The following is a 20966-nucleotide window of genomic DNA, read 5'->3' on the forward strand; positions in this document are numbered from 1 at the left end:
ACACAAAGTCAAGTCGTGGCGGTTGTCACAAACAAGACTTAAGCGCCAATAGGATGACGGCAAATAAGCGCCCTCTCCCCACACTTTGAGCGACAACGATATGGATGCGGAGTCAGCCCATGCTCTTTCGCTGCGTCTCTTGCCTGGACTCTTGGTCTTTGCCCAACGGAAGCGATGGGCAGCTCCTAGACCCATCACGCCGCGAGAACTAGTCCAATTTCAGATCTTAGTAGCCGCGATGGTTATCACTGCTACGCCCGGCGCTCAGCCGATCGCGAGTGCGGCCTCTAGAGACAACATCCCCCGCCGGGAACCAAACATCTTCTCAACCCTAAGGAACCTGGATAAACAGATGGACATCTATGAAAACAGGGACCTCCTGGTACGCGCCACCCGATACCGTCTAGAGTGTAATATATGAGTGATGGTATATGCAGGACCTGGCACGAGAACAAATTCCGATGGAACGCATACGAGCCGAGGCGACTGCGCTCCAACAGTCTGATAGCCCCTTGGCCTGTGAACAAGACGCGTTGGCGCAAGTTCTAGTCCACTGGTTCAAACATGAATACTTCAAATGGGCCGATCCCATCAAATGTCCCCGATGTGCTGGCCCAACTAGCGCTTCGGGTATGGTCCCGCCTACACCGTACGAACGTTCGGGCGGGGCGGGCCGAGTCGAATTGCATGTATGTCGGGGCGAAAATGGCGCGTGCGACGGAAGCTTTCGGTTCCCCCGATACAAGTACGTCAGCCCGTTAACTGCTAATCCTTGAGCTTACTCATGAGGGACCCAAAGCGATCTCAAGTATCTGATGAGAACGCGTATCGGAAGATGTGGGGAATGGGCGAATTTGTACACGTTATTCCTAAGGGCGGTTGGACTCCGCGCACGTTACGGTTCGGGTCCTATTGCTTCTTTTCATTATACCAAACAATTCTGAAGCATTTTCTCTCCATGATCTGCAACTAGTGTGGAACAAGGAGGATCATGTGTGGAACGAGGTAAAATCAGAACTTTTTTCTTTCTAAATCCCTTGACTGGCCTAATGAAAAAACTCTCCCTCGGCTCTCGATCTAGTATTTCTCTCCGGGCGCCGGGCGGTGGATCCACACCGATTCATGCGAAGCAGCGCGCGATCAACCTTTATTGTACGATAGGGGATGGGGAAAAAAGGTAAGCTGAGCGCATAGAACCAGCGATTTCTCGTCGTCATGACATACAACACATGACCCAACGCATACACGCAGATGAGCTACATCTTCGCCTTTTCGATCGATGGTGCGAGCGACATGAGCCAGGATACGTCCAAAACTCGAACGAGATGCTCCAGCGACGAAAGGACGCCCCAGAACCAGCCCTGGCCGAGGTAAGCATACACACAAGAACCCGCCCCCCTCCTTCCCCCTCCCTCACTTCGAATCCGAATTCGAATCCCAACATCTCAAATCCCAATCCCAATCCCAATTCCGAAACGCCGATCGCCGTAGTTATGCTAAGCACGACTTACTATAAACAGGAGCTCGCCAAGATCACCGCAGCTCGACGACGACACCGGACACCACCCGAGCTGGCGCAGTTGGAACAAGAAGACAAGACCGAGCGTGAATGGCTCGCGAAATCAGACCAACGTGCCCGGGAGGGCGAGACCGAGAGGGAAGCCGAAGCCGCGGCCGAACCAGCACGCGAGAGCGGGACGCAAGAGTGGAAAGAGGCGCGGGGAGAAGCCGGGCCCGGATCCCGCTGATTGGCCATGTGGCATCATTGATTTTCAGCCACCATCAGGCAATAGGTCCCCCTCTTTTTTTTTCTTTGCTTTCTGTTTTTTTGTGTGTGTGCGTGCCCTTGTTGAGAACCCTCGCGACGAAGAAGGAAGAATAACGTGCCCCTGGACTCGTTCGTTGGTGGTTGCTACTTGCTTCATCTCCGCCTAGATCACACCAGCGTCTTGGTTCAGTCCCCTCCCTCAATCCAATCTTTTACCCTGATTTGAGCTGTCTTGTCATGATGAAATCGCGTGCGCCAATATGATCAACTGAGGAATTTATACTGATATCGAAAATTGTGCTACATCACTGAGACCGAAGAAAGAAAGAAAAAAGACAAAAGGACAGAGTATAATGGTATTGTGCACTATAAGTGAGATGAAACGCCAGCTGGTGGGGTGAGGTCAAGTAAGAATGTGAAGACTCCTCTATGGTCATACATATGACCAGAAGAAAAGTACAAGGGGAACAAGTGTGGGACGGGCAGCGGGCAAAGAACCTCGCAGAGAATGCGATCCGAGCTACGTATATAAAGTTAGACAAACACAAACACAAAACAAGAAAAAAAAAGCTCCGACAATACAGAACGAACTATATAAAAAGGAAAAAAACTCTCTAGCGGACCGAGAGAAAGATAGAGGGAATATTGCCGCTGCGAGATCGAGAGCTACGTAAATGTGCGAAAAAAAAAACTAGGTAGCATTGTTTAATCCAGGAACGGACAGTTAAAAATTTCGTTTATTTGGTAACGTACTCGTGTGCTGGTTTAAGCTACGTGATTGAGAGGCCTGCTTGGTTGAAATTAAACGAGTGTGTGTGGGAGAGATCCAGCCTGTTGTTTGTGTATGTAAGAGTGGCCGAATGCGCACCGGGCGGCGCGGTAAACCTTGGTGGGCGTGATAGGGGATCCTAAACAACGCATGGGAACGAGGGGACCGTAACCCCGGTGGAAGCGCGACATCCACAACGGGGAACCGTAGCGACACCTCCCCCCCTCACTGCGAATGCATGGGGAAGACGACGACGACCCGAAGAGAACATGACGACACACCTGCCCAGCGAACTAGGGAGAAGACTGTAACCTCCCCTCCCCCAGGTCCAATGAGCAAGGAACCGTAGCGACCGCACCAGGGCCTAGAATACCCCAACAATCCACCCCAACACAACAAACACAGGAACAAAGAGCGACGTCCGGCGGTAACGGGAAATAAACAGTCGAGGCCAGCTGATGTCGGGAGCAAACGGAGAGAGAGGAGCGGGGAACCCGAGTCTCCAGCCATGGGGATCGGTTAACCCAACCCCATTTGGATGACAGTTTTGCGGGGAGAGAGATAAAGTGATGGAGCCCAGAGATAGAGAGAGATGGAGAGGTGGAGAGAGAGAGTTGACCCAGCAAGAGTTCGACCAGCAGTGTGTTTGAGAGATAAACGAGTGTGATATTTCGACCAGCAGGATAGCAGAGAGAAGAAAAACTATTTATGTTGCATTTGGATGGGTTTTGTCGACCGGCGTAGGAGGTAGACCGCGTGTATTGAATTGGACGGGAAGGGTAGTGGTTGAATTGGATAGAGGTAACGGATTGAACCGGACGGGGAGGTAGCATAGAACGTCGACTGGGACGTGCGTGAGAGGGGATGGTGAGAATTGAGTAAATGTGCCAATAAGCGAGTGCCAAATGACCGAAAAACGACCGTTGTATCCCTACACAAGGATGAGTGCAGGGCGGCTCACATGGGCCCATGAGGCGGATTCCGTCGACATCTTCAAGCGTATAACCCATAGTCATGCCCATTCCAAACATGGGCGAGTTTCCCATTTGAGCTTGCCCGGCCATCGCTGCGTTGGGAGCCATGGTCGGGTTGGGAGCCATTGCTTGAGCAGGGATAGCCTGGCCCGCCATGCCGGTAAACATACCCTCGGCATAGACGTCTCCGTACCCAGCATAGCCCTCGCCCTGTGCAGTCTGCTCAGAGTACCTCCGCTGCTGCTCGACGTGAGCGTGCCCGTGCCCGTGGGCAGCAACGTCAAACGTGGCGCGACGGTCCATGTACGGACGGGACGGATCGAACCTGGACATGTCTTGGGTAAACGTCCGATTCGAGTCGGCGCTGAACGGCTCGAGGGATCTTGGTTGAACGGGCGTGAAGGATCCTGGCTGAATTGGCGGGCTGGGTCTTGGGTGAACTGCCTCGCAGGATCTTGTGGGAACTGCCTCGAGGGGTCTGCGCTAAACGGCCTCTGGCTCAACTGGGAAATGGGAATAGACGAGAAATCGGACATGGAGCCTTGGTGTGCGTGTCCATGGCCGGTACCATGCGAAGAGAGCGTACCCGTCGCAGGACCATGCGAGGCAGCACCTGCACCACTAGCACCCGCCTGAGAAGGCATCTGAAACGCGCCAAACCTGGACTCTTCCGCATAGTCAGGACCAAAGACGTCACCCATCTGCATCGGAGCCGGGGGACCCGAGTAGGATCGTTTCCGGCCGTGTGTGGCTGTGAACTGTCGGTTTGGAGGGAACGTGAACAGGTGGGGTTGTTGGTGGGCGTGCGAAGCGGTAGGGACGCTGAGCATGGGCGGTTGAGGGATTTGCATAGGTCGTCCAAGGCCCTGTGAGACGGGATTAGTTGGGAAGCAAGGTACAGAACAAGGGGAACATACCTGTCGACGAGCTTCAAAGTTCCTCATCGCATGTCCGAGCTGGATGGAAGAGCCCACGAGCTGATGTTTCATGACATGGCTCGCCTGACGTCCCTCGGTCCAATCGTCGCAGATCTGCCAGGCACCGCCGTTGGCAGCGTCTTCCATGTAGAAGATGGGCTTCTCCGAGACGTAGAACGAGGCGATACCATGGCCGGGATGGGTAGGGGCTGACTGGGTAAACTCGGTATTGACGACGGTGGAAATGGGAATTTCCATTTTGAAACCGTGTCCGCCCGAATGGATGAACCATGTAAGCGATGCGCGGACGTCGGAAATGTAGGCCACAAGGTCATGGCGGCCCGTACGGTCAGCGATGCGATGCCAGCTTCCAATTGTCAAGTCAGTGCATGGGATGATTGAAATGGCTGAACAAGACGGCGTTAGTTGGTAAAAAGAAATGAAATGAGTCAAGACGCACGGTCTGTTTCGTGAAGCAGTGCCTGGAGATCGGCTTCGTACCCGGGACTGAGCTCGGGGGGCGTGTCTGGGGGAGTGTCGCGGCCCGAGCCAGGAGAGCCGGGACGACCGGAGCGGCCTTTGCTCTCCACAAGCTTGGCTTTGGCCCGCCTGAAATGAAATGAAATGAGAAAAAAATGGGCCAAAAAAACAGAGAGGGAAACGGACCTATTCTGGAACCAGATCTGGGTCTGGCGCTCTTGCATGCCCAGTTGCTCGCTGATCTCCTTGCGACGGGCAGCAGTGGGGGACCTGTCCTGGGAAAAGACACGCTCGAGGTGGGCGAGCTGTTCGGGGGTCACTCGGGAGCGCTTGCGTTTCTGGAGGTTGGCACGTGCCGAGGCAGTGGTGGAGGCAGTGGGAGACGAGAGTGTGGCACTGCGGACGCGCTGAGGACCAATGCTGCTCGGCTTTTGGTCATCGTCTGCGTCGAGGGTAGAGCGCAGGGGAGAGGCCAGTGTGGCGGAGCGGGTACGGCCCACATTGGAGAACGTCGCAGACTGGCTGGGGGTCGAGCTCGCTGACGGGGGGCTCAGCGGTGACTCGAGGTCCCCGGCGCTACGGCGGGCATGGGAGTCGGGGTCGGGGGCTTCGGGGTCTCGTCGGGGACCTCGATGGTGATGTCGGTGCTGTGGTGTGGTCCGTGCTCACCACCAGCTGTGCAGACGCCGTGCGGCGCGAACGGCGGGGCTCATCGACAAGAGATTGTTGGGCTGTCTGGTTTCAACATACACATATACACATACAGCCCAGACCACTCACAATCCATAAGTTCAAAGTTCCAGGCCATGCGAAGACAGGCCAGCCGTCAGCAGATCTGGGATCAAAGGAAAATAAAATAAAAGAAAGTCAAGTAAGCGAGTGTGTAACAAAAACGAGCGGACGCGTCCAGAGAACACAGCGGCGGTGGGTGGGAGAGACGGGGAAGATGAGGAAACAGAGACACAGAATCAAAGATAAACCCATCCCTCGCCCCCGTCGCGACACCCATTTCACACCCCCGGCCCGCCCCCCAAACACAGCCAAACAGTCTGCCCCCAGGCACCACCAACTCTGTATCCTCACCTCGAGATCACAGACCAGCCTATTATTTCCGCCCTGTGCGACCGACGAGAGCTCGCCCTTTTCATACCTCCCACCACGCGAGGCACACACGGCCCCACCAAAGTCTAATCCCACGTGCGACCCGACGAATCCCCGCCCAGCCCAGCCCATCCACTCCAACCCATTCCCAACCACCCACACGCGGCTATCCCCGATTCACGTGCTCAGCGCGCTTACCTCCAGTTCGGTTCGATTCAGGTGCCAGCTCAACGGGGAGGGAACACGCTCCTCTAGGCCAGCCAACTCTGGGTTATATCGTCTCCCCCCCCCCACTCTTTGCGTTTCACATTCCAGATTCTGGGCTTGATCGCCCGCATCCCCCGTCCATCGGTCCGGTCAGTACATATATGCGTCCCACCTCCCCCCCCGATCGCCCCCCAGCCTACCTCAGGAGAACCCTTAGGAGTCAGGAGTCTCTCCCGCCCAACTCAGGAGGTGGCACCCTCCCAAAACCACGCAATTTACCCATTCCTGTATTCCTCTTCGCGGTGCGGCTTCGGCATGTCACTCGAAATGAAACGATAAAATAAAATTCTATTCTCTCGCTCAACAACATCCTTCTAGTTCAACCTGCCTGCAAACGCCACAACCCATTGATGACGATCATGCCCTTCCACGTGGTTGCCACGCCGTGACCCCGGACAGCGCGGTACCATCGCGACTCGGGACCTGTTGATGCCTGCCATCATGGGTCGGGGTCGGATGGCGATCGTCATGCCATGTCATGTTTGAGAGCTTATTGTCGCTGCGCGCGCAGACTAATTGCCGCCATACCATTTCCATTCCAATACACACAGGTGCTACTCTACCTTTTTCTCCCAACCCTGGAAAAAAAAGCACTTACACTTGGTTGGCGAGCTGTACCGGTGAGGTGAGAAGTGCACAACAGAATAAAAACAGAGAAAGAAATAATGCGGAAAAAAGATGGCTCGCGCGCTAGTACCGTGTGCGCTTGGAATCCCGGTCCTGTCCATCATCGTAACCGCGCTTGGGAGGATACCCATTATCTTGCCCACCGCCGCCGTATCCTCCTCCACCGCCTCCTCCTGCTCCTGCTCCTGCTCCCGCGCCACCACCATACCCGCTATCTTGGTGCCCATGACCAAAGCCTCCTTGGTAGCCAATACCTCCGCCTCGGCCCCTATCCCAAAAACGTAAACTCAGCACAATCGCAACAAAGCGAACAGACTCTAGGGGCTTACCTGTTGGGTCCGTACCCTCCACCACCCCCACCTGGACCCTGCGCACAGCCATTAGCAACCAACAACGGTCGAGGCATCTGAGCTGAGCTTACCGAGTCGCCTCCACGAGGACCGTACCCCCTATCTCCTCCCCCGTACCCTCCCCCACCGCCGCCAAAGCCGCGGTCTCCACCTCCCCCAAAGCTGCGGTCACCTCCTCCACCTCCGTACCCACCTCCTCCCCCTCCTCCACCGCCTCCACCAGCACGATCACCGTATCCACGGTCACCACCTCCTCCGCCATACCCACCTCGTCCCCCAAACCCGCCACCGCGTCCGCCCCTGAACCCACCACGATCACCGCCCCTGAATCCTCCGCCCCTGCCTCGATCACCTCGGAATCCGCCTCCGCCTCCACCTCCTGTAGGAGGTCCAAAGCGGCTCGGCTCGGCGGCGGGTGCAACTGGCTTGGGTCGACCTGTATAAGAAACGTAATTAGTAAAGTTTAATCACAAATGACTAGTCCAACTAAATAGGATGGGTCGACGTACCTCCGAGTCCACCACCCAAACGTCTGGGTTTCCATCCTCGGACGGTTCTGCCGCGTTCTACGTCAACGAGTATACGTTTGCCGAGTATACTTATCCCATCGGCTTCTTTGTATGCGGCTGTAGGTACACTATTTAATTTCCAAGTAGGTGCATGGCACGGGATGAGTATACCTTTCATGTCTTTCTCCCTATCATACACGATAAACGCGTACCCGCGGCTCACTCCGCGTTTGTTCCTGACGAGCCGGATTCGTTCGATGCGTCCGTATGTTCCAAACTCTTTGCGCAAGTCGTCTTCTGTGGCATTTTTAGACTATCAAGTTTTTATTGTTGTTAGTGCGTGGTCCAGTTATGGTTATTGAGGCTCACCAATCTTGAAATAAACAAAGTCTTGTACGGATCTCCGGTTGCTTCGGGGTCGTCTGCAGGTTTATCTACAAGCAGAAAAATATGTTAAAATAGTCCAACACCAGAAAAACAAACACACTCACACGTCTCCTTGGCCTTTTGGAACTCCTCCTTTTTCCTCTTCTGCCTCTGCTCACGATAGATGCCACGCTTGATCTCCTCGGCATATGTGAACTTTTCCTCTCCCTCTTCCCGATCCCGATCATCAGCCTCAACAATCCCGCGCTCGTTGGCTTCCCTGATCTCGGCCAACAACGCAGCCACACCTGACACCTTTTTCGACCGGACCTTGTCGGGATCTTTGCCGACCGACCGAACGAACGGGAGCGGTGGGCGAGGAGCGAATAGTTTGAGCAGGTTTGGGGGAGGAGGTGTGTCATTCTTTTTTTTCGGGTGTGTGTGGTGGGGAGGTGCAAGTTGGTGTTCGGTGTGCGTGGCGCGGTAAACAAGTGCAAATTCGATTCATTGGGCTCTCACACTGGGTCTTGTTGGCTATTAGAGAACTAGGACTGGAGAATCTTTCTGTTTTTGTTTTATTACTTGCTGGTATTTAGAATATTATATCAACATGGGCGTAAAGACTGCTATTCCCATTACCGTATTTACAGGTGCGCTAGCCACAATCCACCAGTCATATCTCCCACTCATTCGACGGGTTTCATCCAGGCTTTCTGGGCGCGGGAAAAACAACTATAATTCTCTCCCTACTAGAACAGTTACCCAAAGACTACCAAGTTGTCCTGCTAAAGAATGAATTTGGAGATGTAGAGGGTGAGCCAAACAAAGCCAAACAACGGAGAACAATAACGATTTCGTCTTATTTAATAGTCGACAGCCAGCTCGCGTCCAATTCATCCCTCACGGCCGTGAGTGAAATCCTCAATGGATGCATGTATGGGCCCAATACTATATCTTTCTGTTAAAGACTGATCATGACGCTGGGTAGGTGTTGTATATTGGTCGGGCAGATGAAAACGGCCCTTCTCGAGATTCGAGGTACATTTTCCTTGGGGTTTGCAATTTCACACTGGACTAACCTTTCTGTTGGACAGACAAGTACCGCCCAGACCGAATTATCATAGAGTCTTCGTACGTCTGCTTGAATATGACTGTCGATCTATCCCGTTGGACTAAATCCAATCCTTGGCCCCACCGTTAATTCCAATCTAATCCTGATCCTCGCCATCCAACTCATATCTCGACCCATCCGAACCTGATGTTTTCCACAGGGGCTCAGCGTTCCCCGCCACCCTCGCGTTTCAAATCCGCGAACTGGAGCGAGAAACAGAGGGTGATTTCAAGTTGGATGCGATTGTTACCGTTGTGGATGCCGAGAACTTTAGAGGCTATGAAGATACCAGTCCGACCGCCAAGATGCAAGCGCAGTATACAGACGTCATTCTAATTGTACGCTCGTTTGGCCTTTCATCGACTCGAGCCTAACTTGTTGTCTAGAACAAATGGGAGCATGTCCGTGACGCCCATTCCATCCCACCTTCATTCCAACTCTTACCTATTTGCATATCCAGGTCTCTGAACGCGATTTAGACAGTGCTTGACCATCTTGGAACCCTCAACGACCTCACCCCCAAACTCCGCTGTCAAAGCAAGTCCGGAGTTCCCTACAATCTACTGTTTGGCCTCGACTCGAAGCAATTCTTGGATCTTCCCACACACTCCGACGAGAACCACCACGACGAAGTCGAAACCGCGACGCTATCAGAGGTATACCCTTCCCCACGCCCATACCCACGATCATGGCCACAACCACGACCACGGTCATTCTCACGACGAACCTTCGACTCGAGTGGAAGCCGATGCTCCTTTGACGCGTGACCAGTTGACCGATGCGCTGGGAAGATTACCCAAAGATTCCATTTATCGGGTAAAAGGGTTCGTGCGGTTCCGGGACCAAGACCCAATCGAGGTCTTGAACTGGGCATTCGGCCGATTTGACCTTGTGCCTTGTAACCTCGACCGACGTCCGGTACCAACTTGGCCCGGGCCAATTGCTTTTCACTGTGATGGGAGCTCGGGGCGACACAAGCGGTTCGCTCGCCGGTTGGGCCAATCGCTCGGTGCGCGACTCGAATAGGGTGCGAGTGATCTATATTCGTACTCATGCTCCACTTTCTTATTCCAGATCTAGAGATTACATGCGACGGGTAAACCGGGCTGGTTCCCCACTGGCGCTTTGCTTTGTCCCCCTTCTTTCACCCTTCCTCGCTCCCTAGGCGCTGTTCTTCTCTATAATGAAATGAATCTTGATTATCAAACCCACACGATGGTGGCGCGCATCTAACCGTCCGTTCCTGGCTTGGACGGGTGGAGTGACGAGACCCACTGTATAGCACTTGTACAGCTCAAACCGATGGCTCAAATTTCTTGCGTTCGTGGTTTTGCCCGCTTATACAAAACTGACTGACGGCCTAAACGGCAACGACAGAACAAGGCACCGCACGATTTCTCTCCAGCGAAGCTGACTACAGTTGCAATATTCCATGCCTTCCATTTTTGCGCTCGCTTTGCCCAAAAAGGCATCAGCGTGGCTGGAACCCGGGTTCGGCGACCCACGACCTTGTGCGAGAAGACAGAGGATGTAAGCCGGGGTTTATCTCTATCCAATCCACTCTTCACAGTGCTTTTTTCTATCTTCCTCTTTGGGGCTCAGAATGAATAGAGCAGTTATTCGGGCTCATTGCTAACGCTGATATATTATTTCTGAGAGGAAGAGGGGTGGGACGTTGAATGAGATTTTCGAAAAGCCGGGAAAAAAGATACGGTACGTCGTCGATTCCCGACGTTTCCACTCTGATGAAGACGAGGGTACGGCATCGCCCAGGTTTTCTTGTCTGACATCGGCATGTAGCCTCCCGCGGTGCCACAATGGTGGCAAAGGAACCTCAATGGAATATGATGTTTTTTGTCCAGACCCGGGAGTTTACCTTGTGCTTACCAAGGTGGTGCCTTGAAATGACGATCGGGATCGTTGGAAGGCGAGTGCGTATGCGGTACGGCCATCGAGGCTTGTATGCGTGGAATCTTCTGAGAAACACCAGCTTAGTCTAGTACAAGTCGCCAAACAACCGTATTCTTTACTATAGCTGGAATAGCGTCGGTGACGGGAGCGCTTGGGAGACTCGGGCTTTATATACAATCTCCATCTTGGGTAGGCACATATCGATAGCTCGGTTGATGAAGAAGCACCGGCAACGCGGACCTGATTTTTCATGTATACCTTCCCGCTCTTTGCGTCGCAACCTACCGTCCTAGTTCAGCCGGAAAACAAATCATCCTCTCACTCTAGAACTCTCGTTTCATACCTTTAGTCAAAGCACAGTTCCAGTACTACCGGTTCGAGGAATGTCTCATACTATGCAACTATAAAAGCACAGGCTCGATCGTGGAAGCAAGTCGTCGCACCCCCTCTCCTCCTTTTCTCCTTCCTCTCCTCCCTCACTTCGCTTCTTGTTGCGCTGGTTTGATCATGAGCCGAGTACTTGTTTGGTCTGCACTCACTCTTCTCGGGCCGCTTCTGCGAGCGTCCTGCCTCGAAGCTTGACGACGGATGGTGCCAGCTTTGCGTCCGAAACGTACGATTATATCATTGTCGGCGGTGGGACTGCTGGACTCGCCGTTGCTGCCCGGTAGGTTGCGCATGATAACCCTTGCATGGCACCATACTCACACAACCCCCGAGACTTGCCGAGAACTCGAGTGTGACGGTTGGCGTGGTCGAGGCCGGTCAATACATTGTTGATGACCCCTTGATCGACACTCCTCGTATGTAGATGTCATACCATCATGTTTCATTCTTCTCATTGACACCCCCCACCCCCTTAGAACTCTTTTCACAAACGCAAGGTAATCCCAAGTATGATTGGATGTTCGAGTCGGTTGCGCAGCCCGGGCTGAACAATCGAGTGATGGCTATGCCTCGGTGAGTCGGTTGGGCACTCGTTGAATGCCTATATACTCATATAACGTATTTGTTAGTGGAAAAGTACTCGGTGGATCAAGCGCGGTAGGCTTGTACATGTTTGTATCTATACACCTTATTCACCGATATGGATGTGACTTTCCAGCTCAATTACATGGCCTTCGATCGCGCTTCCAAAGCCGAGTATGATGGTAACTAGAGCTCGATATGATTCAAAGGCTAGTTTGTACTGATGATTCTTATCTAAAGCTTGGGAAAATTGGGTAGTTCAGGGTGGAACTGGAATGGTGAGTTTACATCGATAGCTATAAAGTTCCACATTATTGAATGTCCTTGATTTGGCTAGGAATTGTGTCATACATGAAAGTTGCCGAGGACTTTACCAACACTGATCCGTTCCGCAACTCGAGCTCCCTATACCCATCTCAGGGAATTGCTGGGCCTATCGGATCTGGGTACAACAGTACGTACAATTCAGCTTGAACTCTGTGGCCGGGTCACTTATGCTATCGCCGCTCAGCTTGGTACAGCGATGTTACTCCGCCGTATCGCGAATCTTTGGCCAACCTGGGTATTCCCACCAATCTCAATCCAGTAAGCCCCATATTCTAGGTCTTGTTTATTTATCTGATGAAACTTTGTTATAGGATAGCGGCGATGCTTACGGTTTATACAATTGTGCCATGACTGTAAACCGGACTACCGGGAAGCGTTCTTACTCCGCAAGCACCTACTATGCTTACAGCGCTCAGCGATCAAACCTTGTGGTGTTGACCGGCGGCCAAGCCACCAAGATCAACTTTTCGAACAAGACCATCTCAGGGAACCATGTTGCTACCGGGGTCTCTTTCGTGTCCGACTCGAATGCATACACAGTGAACGCTCGAAGGAAGTCATTCTTTCCGCCGGATCGTTGCAGTCTCCACAACTTCTTGAACTCAGCGGTATCGGGAACAGCACGCTCTCAAGAAGTTTGGTATCACACCACTGATTAATCTACCCGGAGTTGGGGAGAATCTGCAAGACATGTGTTTATTCCTACTTCGTATGAACTGAAGCCAGGCAAAACGACTTTTGACATTTTGAGGAACAACGCCACATTTGCAGCCGAGGCTCAGGCCCAATAGTAAGCTCCCTGCAATTCATTTTCCCTAGCGCCATTCTGACAGATTATTTAGTGCGGCGACTCACGACGGTATCTATGCGGCAACCCACTCGGCATTCTCATTCATTAACCTTGCTCATACGTCAATAACTCGACAATCCAGTCTATGAAGACTAAGCTTTATCAGGAAATCGCCGACTTGGGCACAACGGCATTGGAACGGGCTCAGTTTGCTATTCAGAAGACATGGCTTGACAAGAAGCTCGGCCACACCGAGATCATCATGTTCCCTGGTTTGTTATTCTATGAGAGGTTGGATTGTATAGTCTCACTAATTGACGGTACTCTAGGCTACTTTTCTTTCAGCGGGCCCAAGGCAAATGCTTCTTACATCTCGATGCTGTTTGCTATCCAACATCCCTTCTCTCGAGGAAATATCGTAAGTTAATCTTTCCAGGCCTTGGGTAGCCATTCATGGGTTATTGTTTGTAGCACATTGGTTCAGCCGACCCACTTGTCAAGGGTGTCTATGACCCCAAGTACTTCTCCAATCCATTGGTATGCGTCTGTAGTTGTTTTACATTTTCGTGTTGGCTCATAGGCTATCTTAGACCTACAAACTCTCGTGGAAGCTGTCAAATTCGGAATGAAAATATCCAAGACTGAGCCTCTTGCCTCCTCAATCGTTGCTCGTCAAGACCCCGCACCCGAAGTTACATCCGACGAAGATATTGCTGCGTATATCAAAACTTACGTGGAATCCGTTTATCATCCTATCGGCACGGCAGCATTGGCCCCGAAAGCACTAGGTGGCGTTGTTGATAATAAACTAAAGGTCTATGGCACAACCAACGTTCGAGTGGTATGTATGCGAAATTAGAGCCGAAAGCTTTGACTCACAAGTTGTGATTAGGTTGATGCAAGTGTTATACCAATTCATATGGGCACGCACATTACCAGGACCATTTACGGAATCGGCGAGAAGGCTGCTGCATTGATCAAGTCTGGGAACTAATACGATAATCATTTGGATGGTTCTACTAATATGCATGATAATGATCCATGACTACGACTTTTGGGTTCAGGCTTACGAATAATGATTAACACCCATGTCACACGTCTCGTTTTCGTTCTTGTAACTTCGAATAATATGATTAATTTTCAACTCTTCCATGGTTGGTGACTAGACTTAGGCTTGAATTAACGAAGGATAAATCGGACGCACGAGAGAGAGACAATAAGCCCATATCAACTTCAAAAGCTGACTTTCATCACATTGCCCTTGATATTAACATGTTTTGGATAGCTCTAGCCTCATGAATGTGCAATACATATATGAATCGTTCAATTCTACCGGAAAACCTTCAAATTTAGGGGGCAAGCTTCACCAGCTGCCAGACGTTATCTTTACCTGGCCCAAAACGTGATATACGTACAGCATATGAGTCAATAAGTGGACCGACTTCCATTTGTCTTTTCAATAGCCAGATAAAAACTGTGTATCGCTGGGCTAGCTTGGTACTATACATATCCACCAAGCGCCTAGCCCAGTCCGCGTTCACTCACGTGACTTACGGCCAACGCTATGTCTGATGCCCGCTCACTCCTTCGTCGTGCTAAAGCTGCTGAATCCGAGAAACGTATAAACCACCCTCTTGCGCTTTATAATGCATCAGGTCAATTGCGATGTGCTGCGTGCGGAACTACTATTAAACCTCATGCTTGGGAGGGCCATGTGATCAGCAAAGCGCACCGAACTCAGGCCGCGCGGTTACGAGCTGAGGAGGAGAAAGAACAGGCCAGAAAACGAAAAGCCGAGGAGAATGTCGAAATGGAGGAGGCTGAGGAAGGGAAGAGGCCGCGAACGGCTGAGCCTGAACCCGCACCACCCCAGCCAGAATCAACAGGTGGCCTTCCCGCAGACTTCTTCTCAGATCCGTCTCGAGCTCCGGTCCTAGGGGGAGACGATGACGACGACCAGGACATGTCTTCCGACCCTATAGCCAGGAATTCGACCATCGATGACGAGTTTGCCGCGTTTTCCAAAGCCGTTCTCCAACCTGCGCTTAAACCTGGGGCTATGGACCTCTACGAATCTGCAACCGTGTCGGCTGAACCTGAACTTGTTAACAATATCCCTGATGGGTTTCCTGCTGGCGTCACGGGAGAAGCAGAGGGCGAGAATCAGCAGGTCGTGGAGGAGACCGAGGAAGAAAAGAGGCGACGGCTACAGGAAGAGGAACGAGAGCTTATTATGGATCGATTGAGGGACGAGGAAATGGCACAGGAGGAAGCGGACGAACGAGTAGTGCGTCTGAAGGCTAGATTAGAGGCAGTGAAAGCAGGAAAGGCCCAGGGGACAACTGCACCAGCTCCGGGACCGGCATCTGGTGTGGACAAGAAAACGCTACTCAAAATGTTACGGGGGAAGAAAAAACCAGCCGCTTCGTGATACCCTTGCTTTCATTGCTGCAACTTGTAGATCGGGGACTTTAACAACTGTTATTCGCACGTGTAATCTGTCATTTATTGGGATACTAAAACACTGGGTTTCTCGTCTTCGTCATAGCCTAACGCCTTTTTGAATGATGCAGACCAATTGAGACTCGGCTTGCTTGCCATCATCAGGCCAAGCATCAAAGGCAAGTAAATCAAACATTGCCTCCACACTTTCCTGGCAGCCTTTTCCGTACCTTCTCTCCAAACTGCCATGCTCCATATGAGAGCCATACATTCAAAGGTAGACTGGTAAGCGCAAACCACCACGTAGTTAGGCCACTCAAGGGAGCCATCACTGAACAGATGGGAATAAACGCTAGTGCGTATCTCAGCCCAACAAGCGAATTGTGCTGTGGGTTGAGAACGGACAGCATTTTATATCCTGCTTGAGCGTATCCTACCCGTGTCAAGTGAGACACCGCGTTGAAGTGAGGAAATTGCCAGGCAAACAAAAATGCGAAAAGGGTTGCTGCAGCCAGTGGATTGTCTAGCGGAAGAGAGTTGGCGATATCGATGGTACTGGATGGCCAGATGTAAACCAGAGGATGTTCTGCTGAAGGAATTAAATGCCCGTCGCAAGCCGTCCACCCCATGAGAGGTGGTATAGCTCCAACGACAGCACCAACCCATGTGTTCAATATGCTCCGTCGTTTCATATAAGTATAAACGCCAGAGTATAATACGATGTTGAGTGCACCGAGTCCAGCCGTCAATGGGTTAACAAGCGTCGCGAGAATCGTGACACCGCTAGCACCAGCTACTATACCAAACGCAGCAGCATGTGCAGGAGATATCATGCGACGGACAAGCGGACGAGTACGAGTTCGGACCATCTGAGCGTCAAGCGGGACCTCGGCGATTTGATTAAATGTATTCGCTGCGGCCGAGCACAACGCTGTTCCAGCTGCCGTTGCTAGAAGAGCCGGCACGGTCGTTGAAAGGGGGCATAGTGCAGCGCCTGACATGGCCGTAAGGACGACTAGGGTCGTGAGACGAGACTTTGAGAGGGCCATGTATATTTTTAGTCGAGACTTGAGTGTGAGGGGGGGAACGGGAGTATAGGCGGATAGAGGGATATGCGGTGGTGGATATGGTGCTAGAGGTATGGCGGTTGCTGATCTTGGAGTATTCGATCCAGCTGCAATATGTTCCGGTTTGGGTTCAGGATACATATCAGAGTCTACATCGACATCAAATGCTCTGCCTTTTCCTTTTTGGAGGGACATATCGGCGATGTCTAATGATGCAGAAGATGCAGAAACTTTCGGGTTTGACAGGAAGAATGCTTTAAATGGCTGGGCTGGGCTTGATGTCGGCGGATGAGCTGCCCGAGTTGACTGGCCTCGGTGAGATAGGCCTCCAGGCACGAGAGGGAATACGAGCCTCTTATGACGTGGACGTATTCCTTGGGAACAAGAGATGAGAGCATCTAAATATTTTTGCTTCGCCATTATATGTCTGTATAAATGGACGTGAATGGATAAATGAGCTCGAAGCTGTCAAAACTGACCTATCATTGGCCAGCACCCAGTACTAAATTAAAATCAAAAACAGCTGAACGTCCAGTTTAATCTTCAGTCGAATGAGGGAAATTACATAGCATATAGTAAGTTAGATTACACAATCTCTGGTACTATCACTCCTTAACAGTACACACTTACAGAGCCTGTGGCCAGCGAATCGTAAATGAGGATAATCACGTGGACTCCGGGTGATACCCGAGTCACCCATCAAATTAGCCGCCTATATCTACCCGTGCGAGGTTGGCTGCAATGGTCATTCTTCTCGCTAGTCAACACATCTGTTTCAGCATCTGGTTCGATCCGCCTCCACTACTATGAACTACTCTGCCCAGGCTCTAAACTCATTAGCACCTTCTCAAATCTTATTCCTCGAGTCTCTCCCGAAAGCAGAACTACATGCTCACTTGAATGGTTCTATCCCCATATCCTGCCTCGAGCAGCTTGCAAAAAGCTACAAGCCACAAGGGGATATTGGATCTATCGATGTCAATGCCTCGATCCAAAACCTGGCCAACGGAGTCCATCTCAATCAGATAGAAGATTTCTTTAAACTATTTCCTGCTATTTATGCTCTGACCAGCGATATACATTCTCTTGGAATCGCCACTCGGGCGGTTTTGAATGAGTTTCTGAAGCCCCGGCCTTCGGCGAGTGGTATCGAGGGTGCCCCGGCTGTTCCTCAATGTAGCTATTTAGAACTACGTTCTACGCCTAGGGAAACTGCTCAAATGACTAGATTAGAATACGGTACGTTGAGTAAAATAGTTTGATTGAGTAAAAATTAAATGTGTTTGGACCCTTCAGTTCAGGCCGTATTAGATGAAGTAGAAAAGTTTCCGGCCGATAGAGCCGCGTTTATATTGAGCGTAGACCGTAGGATGTCCCGCACCGAAGCCGACGAGGTAGTCGATATTGCAATTCAAATGAAGAGCGAGGGACGACGGGTTGTGGGCGTTGATCTCTGTGGGAGTCCGTTGGTACGTATTATCTGACGTGCACCGAGTGGCTTCATTTAAAAATGAATAGGCCAGTGATGTTACCGTGTTTGGTCCCCCGCTCGCTCGTGCGAGAGAAGCTGGGCTCGGTCTAACGCTTCATATCGCGGAGGTAAATATCTTGTAGTACAACATTATTTCGGCTGACCGCATCCAACGGACCACAGACTGCACAAAATTCTACCGAAGAAACGATGAGCCTTCTCGACCTGCTTCCCGCTGGATCCAAAGGTCGCCTCGGTCATGCCACATTCTTGGATCCAGCTACACAGCTGATCGTACTCAACCGGAATCTTCCCGTAGAAATCTGCCTAAGTTCGAATCTACTGTGCGTATATGCATCCCTGCTTACGCCTGGTGGCTGATGATTAGCACCAGGGCCAAAACTGTTTCAAATATCAACGTGCATCACATCAGCGATTATATGATCATAGGACACCCCTTAGCTATTTCAGTAAGTTTTCTTGGGCTGGGGGAGGAGTCTAGAGATTCTACACGTTACTTATCGTATTACTATGTATTCTTACAGACCGACGATATTTTGCCGTTCAAGACCTCTCTTCTGGCCGAGTATGCGCTTTTGATGGCATCTGCACCCTTAGGCCTTGGACTTGGGGAAGACGAAGTACGAAAGATCGCAGCAGGGGGCTTGGAAAGCCGTTTCTCGGGTATATAGCTAGAGAAGGTTGCCACCAAGCACTCGGGTGGTAAGAGAAGTGGTGGTGTTATATGGTTGTTCGTTAAGGTACTGTCTTTTCACTGTTGTTGTGAATTGTATGTATATTACTAAAGAGTCAATGGGTTGTGATTACTGAATAAATAAATTAACTCACGTGGCATTGCTGATACCTTACATAATTCATATTAGGCTTCCTCTTGACTTCCTCAACCGTCGAGCTGAGGCTTCTAGTCACTAACGATAGCGCAACTCACGCTTCAACATGGCGCCCTCTACTAGAACCGTTATCCTTGGCTCATTATCTGTTTTGTCACTTTATGCATTATTTCATTTGCCATCTGGCACACCCGAGCCTGTTCCACAGGAGCCGATTGCACAGAAGCCCACGCCAAATGGCCAATTCACACGGCGAATAGTTGCAGTCGGGGACTTGCACGGTGACCTGGCGAACATGAAAAAAGTATTCTCTATGGCCGGCGTTATCAACCAAGCTGGGAATTGGAGCGGAAATGTAGATTTTCTTGTCCAAACGGGTGACATGATTGGTAAGTGAATGAGCTGGCAGGTTCAAAGATATTGCTAAAGGAATGAATTAATGGTATCAGATAGGGGCGATGATACGTTAGAAATGTATACCTTGATGGATAAGCTGAGGGAACAAGCTCTACACGCTGGAGGCCAGGTTTTAAGTCACCTCGGGAACCATGAAGTACGTACTATGACACTATGAAGCACAACTCCTAACATGTAAATAGGTCATGAACGCCATCGGTGACTGGAGATACGTATACCCTTCAGAGGTTTCCACTTTTGGCACCGTTTCGGAGCGACAACGTATAATCAGCTCTGGGTGGGTTGGAAAGGCCTGGCGATCAAACTACACAATTACTTCCCGTCTTCCGTTCCATCCTTCACTTGGTCCTCCCAACACAGACTACAATCCCAAAGCCCCTCCCAACCCGCTCTCGCATGCCGCGCTTTCTTTTGTTCATGGTGGCCTCTCCCCTACATTCTCAAACCTTACCCCGTATCCATCGGCAATCAACGCGCTGGGCCACAGCCTACTTAAAAGGTTACAAGACCGCGTACAACCCCCGCCTCATCCTCCTAACCCATACCCCGGCTTGCCTGATGGCACAACTCACGCAGAGCACGAGCTTTATGGCGCAGATGGTCCGCTTTGGTATCGCGGCTGGGCAATGGAGCCCGATTCGTTCGTTTGCCCTGCGGTAGAAAATGTTTTGGCCAAGACGGGCGTAAGAAGACTAATAATGGGCCACACTCCGAATTTTGAGGTGCGGGTGAACTCAAGTGAGACGAGATAAATGTACTGATCGCATGACATCATCATATAGCACCAAGTTTCGCGATGTGACGGAAAAATTATCATCATAGACACCGGTATGGTAGTCCTTTACTATTCACTCTTCCGAGTTCTGAATCGGAATTCTAGGTATTTCCAAAGCATATGGCGGGGTGCTCTCGGCATTGTCCATTACCTACACTTTAACCCCCCACGCACCATCACGTTTCCTCGCCACGTCGAACGAACGGGCCTGGACAGAGCACGAAGTCATCAAGGCGATATATCCGGATAAAACCGAGGTCTTTGTAGATTCCGTACGCGAAATTCGAGGGTCCTGGTGAGAGTGTATCAGCTTAGGTTGAGCTATGGTCTTTTAGCATGATTGTATCTTGTTGAGCAATGTATCATATAATTTGTGGGTTGCCTAGAGGTGCTCTGAAAGACTTCCAGTGTGTTCAGCGAGACAGGTCGTTATTTACGGCTATACGGGACTAATGCTTTGGTATACCTGGTGAAAATTCTGGCCGGTTGAGCGTAAGATACGTTTCACCCCACCACCCCTACTCTCAATAAAACTGCATGTCTTCATTGATCCAATATGCTGAGCTGGTTGGCTTAAGAGAGGCCAAAGTGCCATGTAATTGCTCCTGTAGGCTTCCAAAATACGGACGGGTTTATTATATAAATAGGCGTATGCAACATTGCGTAAAAGTTTGAAAGTAAGAACACTGCATATAAGTACATCGAAG

The 20966-nt window shown here is 51.1% G+C and overlaps 9 protein-coding genes across 9 annotated transcripts; 6 read left to right on the plus strand and 3 right to left on the minus strand.

Moving 5' to 3' along the window:
- Nucleotides 1-100: 100 nt before the first annotated feature.
- Nucleotides 101-944, plus strand: RhiXN_03311 (transglutaminase-like protein; the record flags this gene model as incomplete). The annotated part of the gene is made up of 3 exons (XM_043323128.1): nucleotides 101-382; nucleotides 438-745; nucleotides 800-944. 3 exons carry the CDS (start codon nucleotides 101-103, stop codon nucleotides 942-944), a joined length of 735 nt encoding a protein of 244 aa, XP_043178624.1.
- Nucleotides 945-1229: 285 nt separating this feature from the next.
- RhiXN_03312 (transglutaminase-like protein) lies at nucleotides 1230-1748 on the plus strand (the record flags this gene model as incomplete). The annotated part of the gene is made up of 1 exon (XM_043323129.1): nucleotides 1230-1748. One exon carries the CDS (start codon nucleotides 1230-1232, stop codon nucleotides 1746-1748), a length of 519 nt encoding a protein of 172 aa, XP_043178625.1.
- Nucleotides 1749-3243: 1495 nt separating this feature from the next.
- RhiXN_03313 (homeobox domain protein) lies at nucleotides 3244-5716 on the minus strand (the record flags this gene model as incomplete). Its single annotated transcript, XM_043323130.1, has 8 exons — nucleotides 3244-3468; nucleotides 3527-3893; nucleotides 3953-4377; nucleotides 4429-4835; nucleotides 4889-5037; nucleotides 5095-5555; nucleotides 5578-5639; nucleotides 5689-5716. The coding sequence occupies 8 exons, from the start codon at nucleotides 5714-5716 to the stop codon at nucleotides 3244-3246; spliced, it is 2124 nt and encodes a 707-aa protein (XP_043178626.1).
- A 1250-nt stretch (nucleotides 5717-6966) lies between these two features.
- Nucleotides 6967-8550, minus strand: RhiXN_03314 (RNA recognition motif protein; the record flags this gene model as incomplete). The annotated part of the gene is made up of 8 exons (XM_043323131.1): nucleotides 6967-7171; nucleotides 7233-7270; nucleotides 7325-7689; nucleotides 7763-7879; nucleotides 7934-8075; nucleotides 8132-8196; nucleotides 8254-8436; nucleotides 8484-8550. The coding sequence occupies 8 exons, from the start codon at nucleotides 8548-8550 to the stop codon at nucleotides 6967-6969; spliced, it is 1182 nt and encodes a 393-aa protein (XP_043178627.1).
- Nucleotides 8551-8738: 188 nt separating this feature from the next.
- Nucleotides 8739-14230, plus strand: RhiXN_03315 (GMC oxidoreductase; the record flags this gene model as incomplete). The annotated part of the gene is made up of 25 exons (XM_043323132.1): nucleotides 8739-8778; nucleotides 8837-8941; nucleotides 8999-9036; nucleotides 9139-9166; nucleotides 9223-9259; nucleotides 9400-9577; nucleotides 9626-9640; nucleotides 9723-10248; nucleotides 10314-10335; nucleotides 11566-11817; nucleotides 11871-11953; nucleotides 12014-12110; nucleotides 12167-12194; nucleotides 12256-12301; nucleotides 12383-12397; nucleotides 12457-12573; nucleotides 12631-12704; nucleotides 12758-13086; nucleotides 13117-13236; nucleotides 13266-13305; nucleotides 13379-13508; nucleotides 13566-13654; nucleotides 13708-13773; nucleotides 13817-14077; nucleotides 14129-14230. The coding sequence occupies 25 exons, from the start codon at nucleotides 8739-8741 to the stop codon at nucleotides 14228-14230; spliced, it is 2838 nt and encodes a 945-aa protein (XP_043178628.1).
- Nucleotides 14231-14800: 570 nt separating this feature from the next.
- RhiXN_03316 (uncharacterized protein) lies at nucleotides 14801-15667 on the plus strand (the record flags this gene model as incomplete). The annotated part of the gene is made up of 1 exon (XM_043323133.1): nucleotides 14801-15667. One exon carries the CDS (start codon nucleotides 14801-14803, stop codon nucleotides 15665-15667), a length of 867 nt encoding a protein of 288 aa, XP_043178629.1.
- Nucleotides 15668-15866: 199 nt separating this feature from the next.
- Nucleotides 15867-17165, minus strand: RhiXN_03317 (UbiA family prenyltransferase; the record flags this gene model as incomplete). The annotated part of the gene is made up of 1 exon (XM_043323134.1): nucleotides 15867-17165. The coding sequence occupies one exon, from the start codon at nucleotides 17163-17165 to the stop codon at nucleotides 15867-15869; it is 1299 nt and encodes a 432-aa protein (XP_043178630.1).
- A 386-nt stretch (nucleotides 17166-17551) lies between these two features.
- RhiXN_03318 (AMP deaminase) lies at nucleotides 17552-18908 on the plus strand (the record flags this gene model as incomplete). Its single annotated transcript, XM_043323135.1, has 6 exons — nucleotides 17552-17984; nucleotides 18042-18214; nucleotides 18264-18344; nucleotides 18400-18560; nucleotides 18611-18686; nucleotides 18762-18908. 6 exons carry the CDS (start codon nucleotides 17552-17554, stop codon nucleotides 18906-18908), a joined length of 1071 nt encoding a protein of 356 aa, XP_043178631.1.
- Nucleotides 18909-19173: 265 nt separating this feature from the next.
- RhiXN_03319 (uncharacterized protein) lies at nucleotides 19174-20558 on the plus strand (the record flags this gene model as incomplete). The annotated part of the gene is made up of 5 exons (XM_043323136.1): nucleotides 19174-19456; nucleotides 19517-19620; nucleotides 19667-20206; nucleotides 20267-20312; nucleotides 20365-20558. 5 exons carry the CDS (start codon nucleotides 19174-19176, stop codon nucleotides 20556-20558), a joined length of 1167 nt encoding a protein of 388 aa, XP_043178632.1.
- Between the last annotated feature and the right edge of the window lie 408 nt (nucleotides 20559-20966).

Source organism: Rhizoctonia solani, chromosome 3 (assembly GCF_016906535.1).
Source record: "Rhizoctonia solani chromosome 3, complete sequence".
Lineage (NCBI taxonomy): Eukaryota > Fungi > Basidiomycota > Agaricomycetes > Cantharellales > Ceratobasidiaceae > Rhizoctonia > Rhizoctonia solani.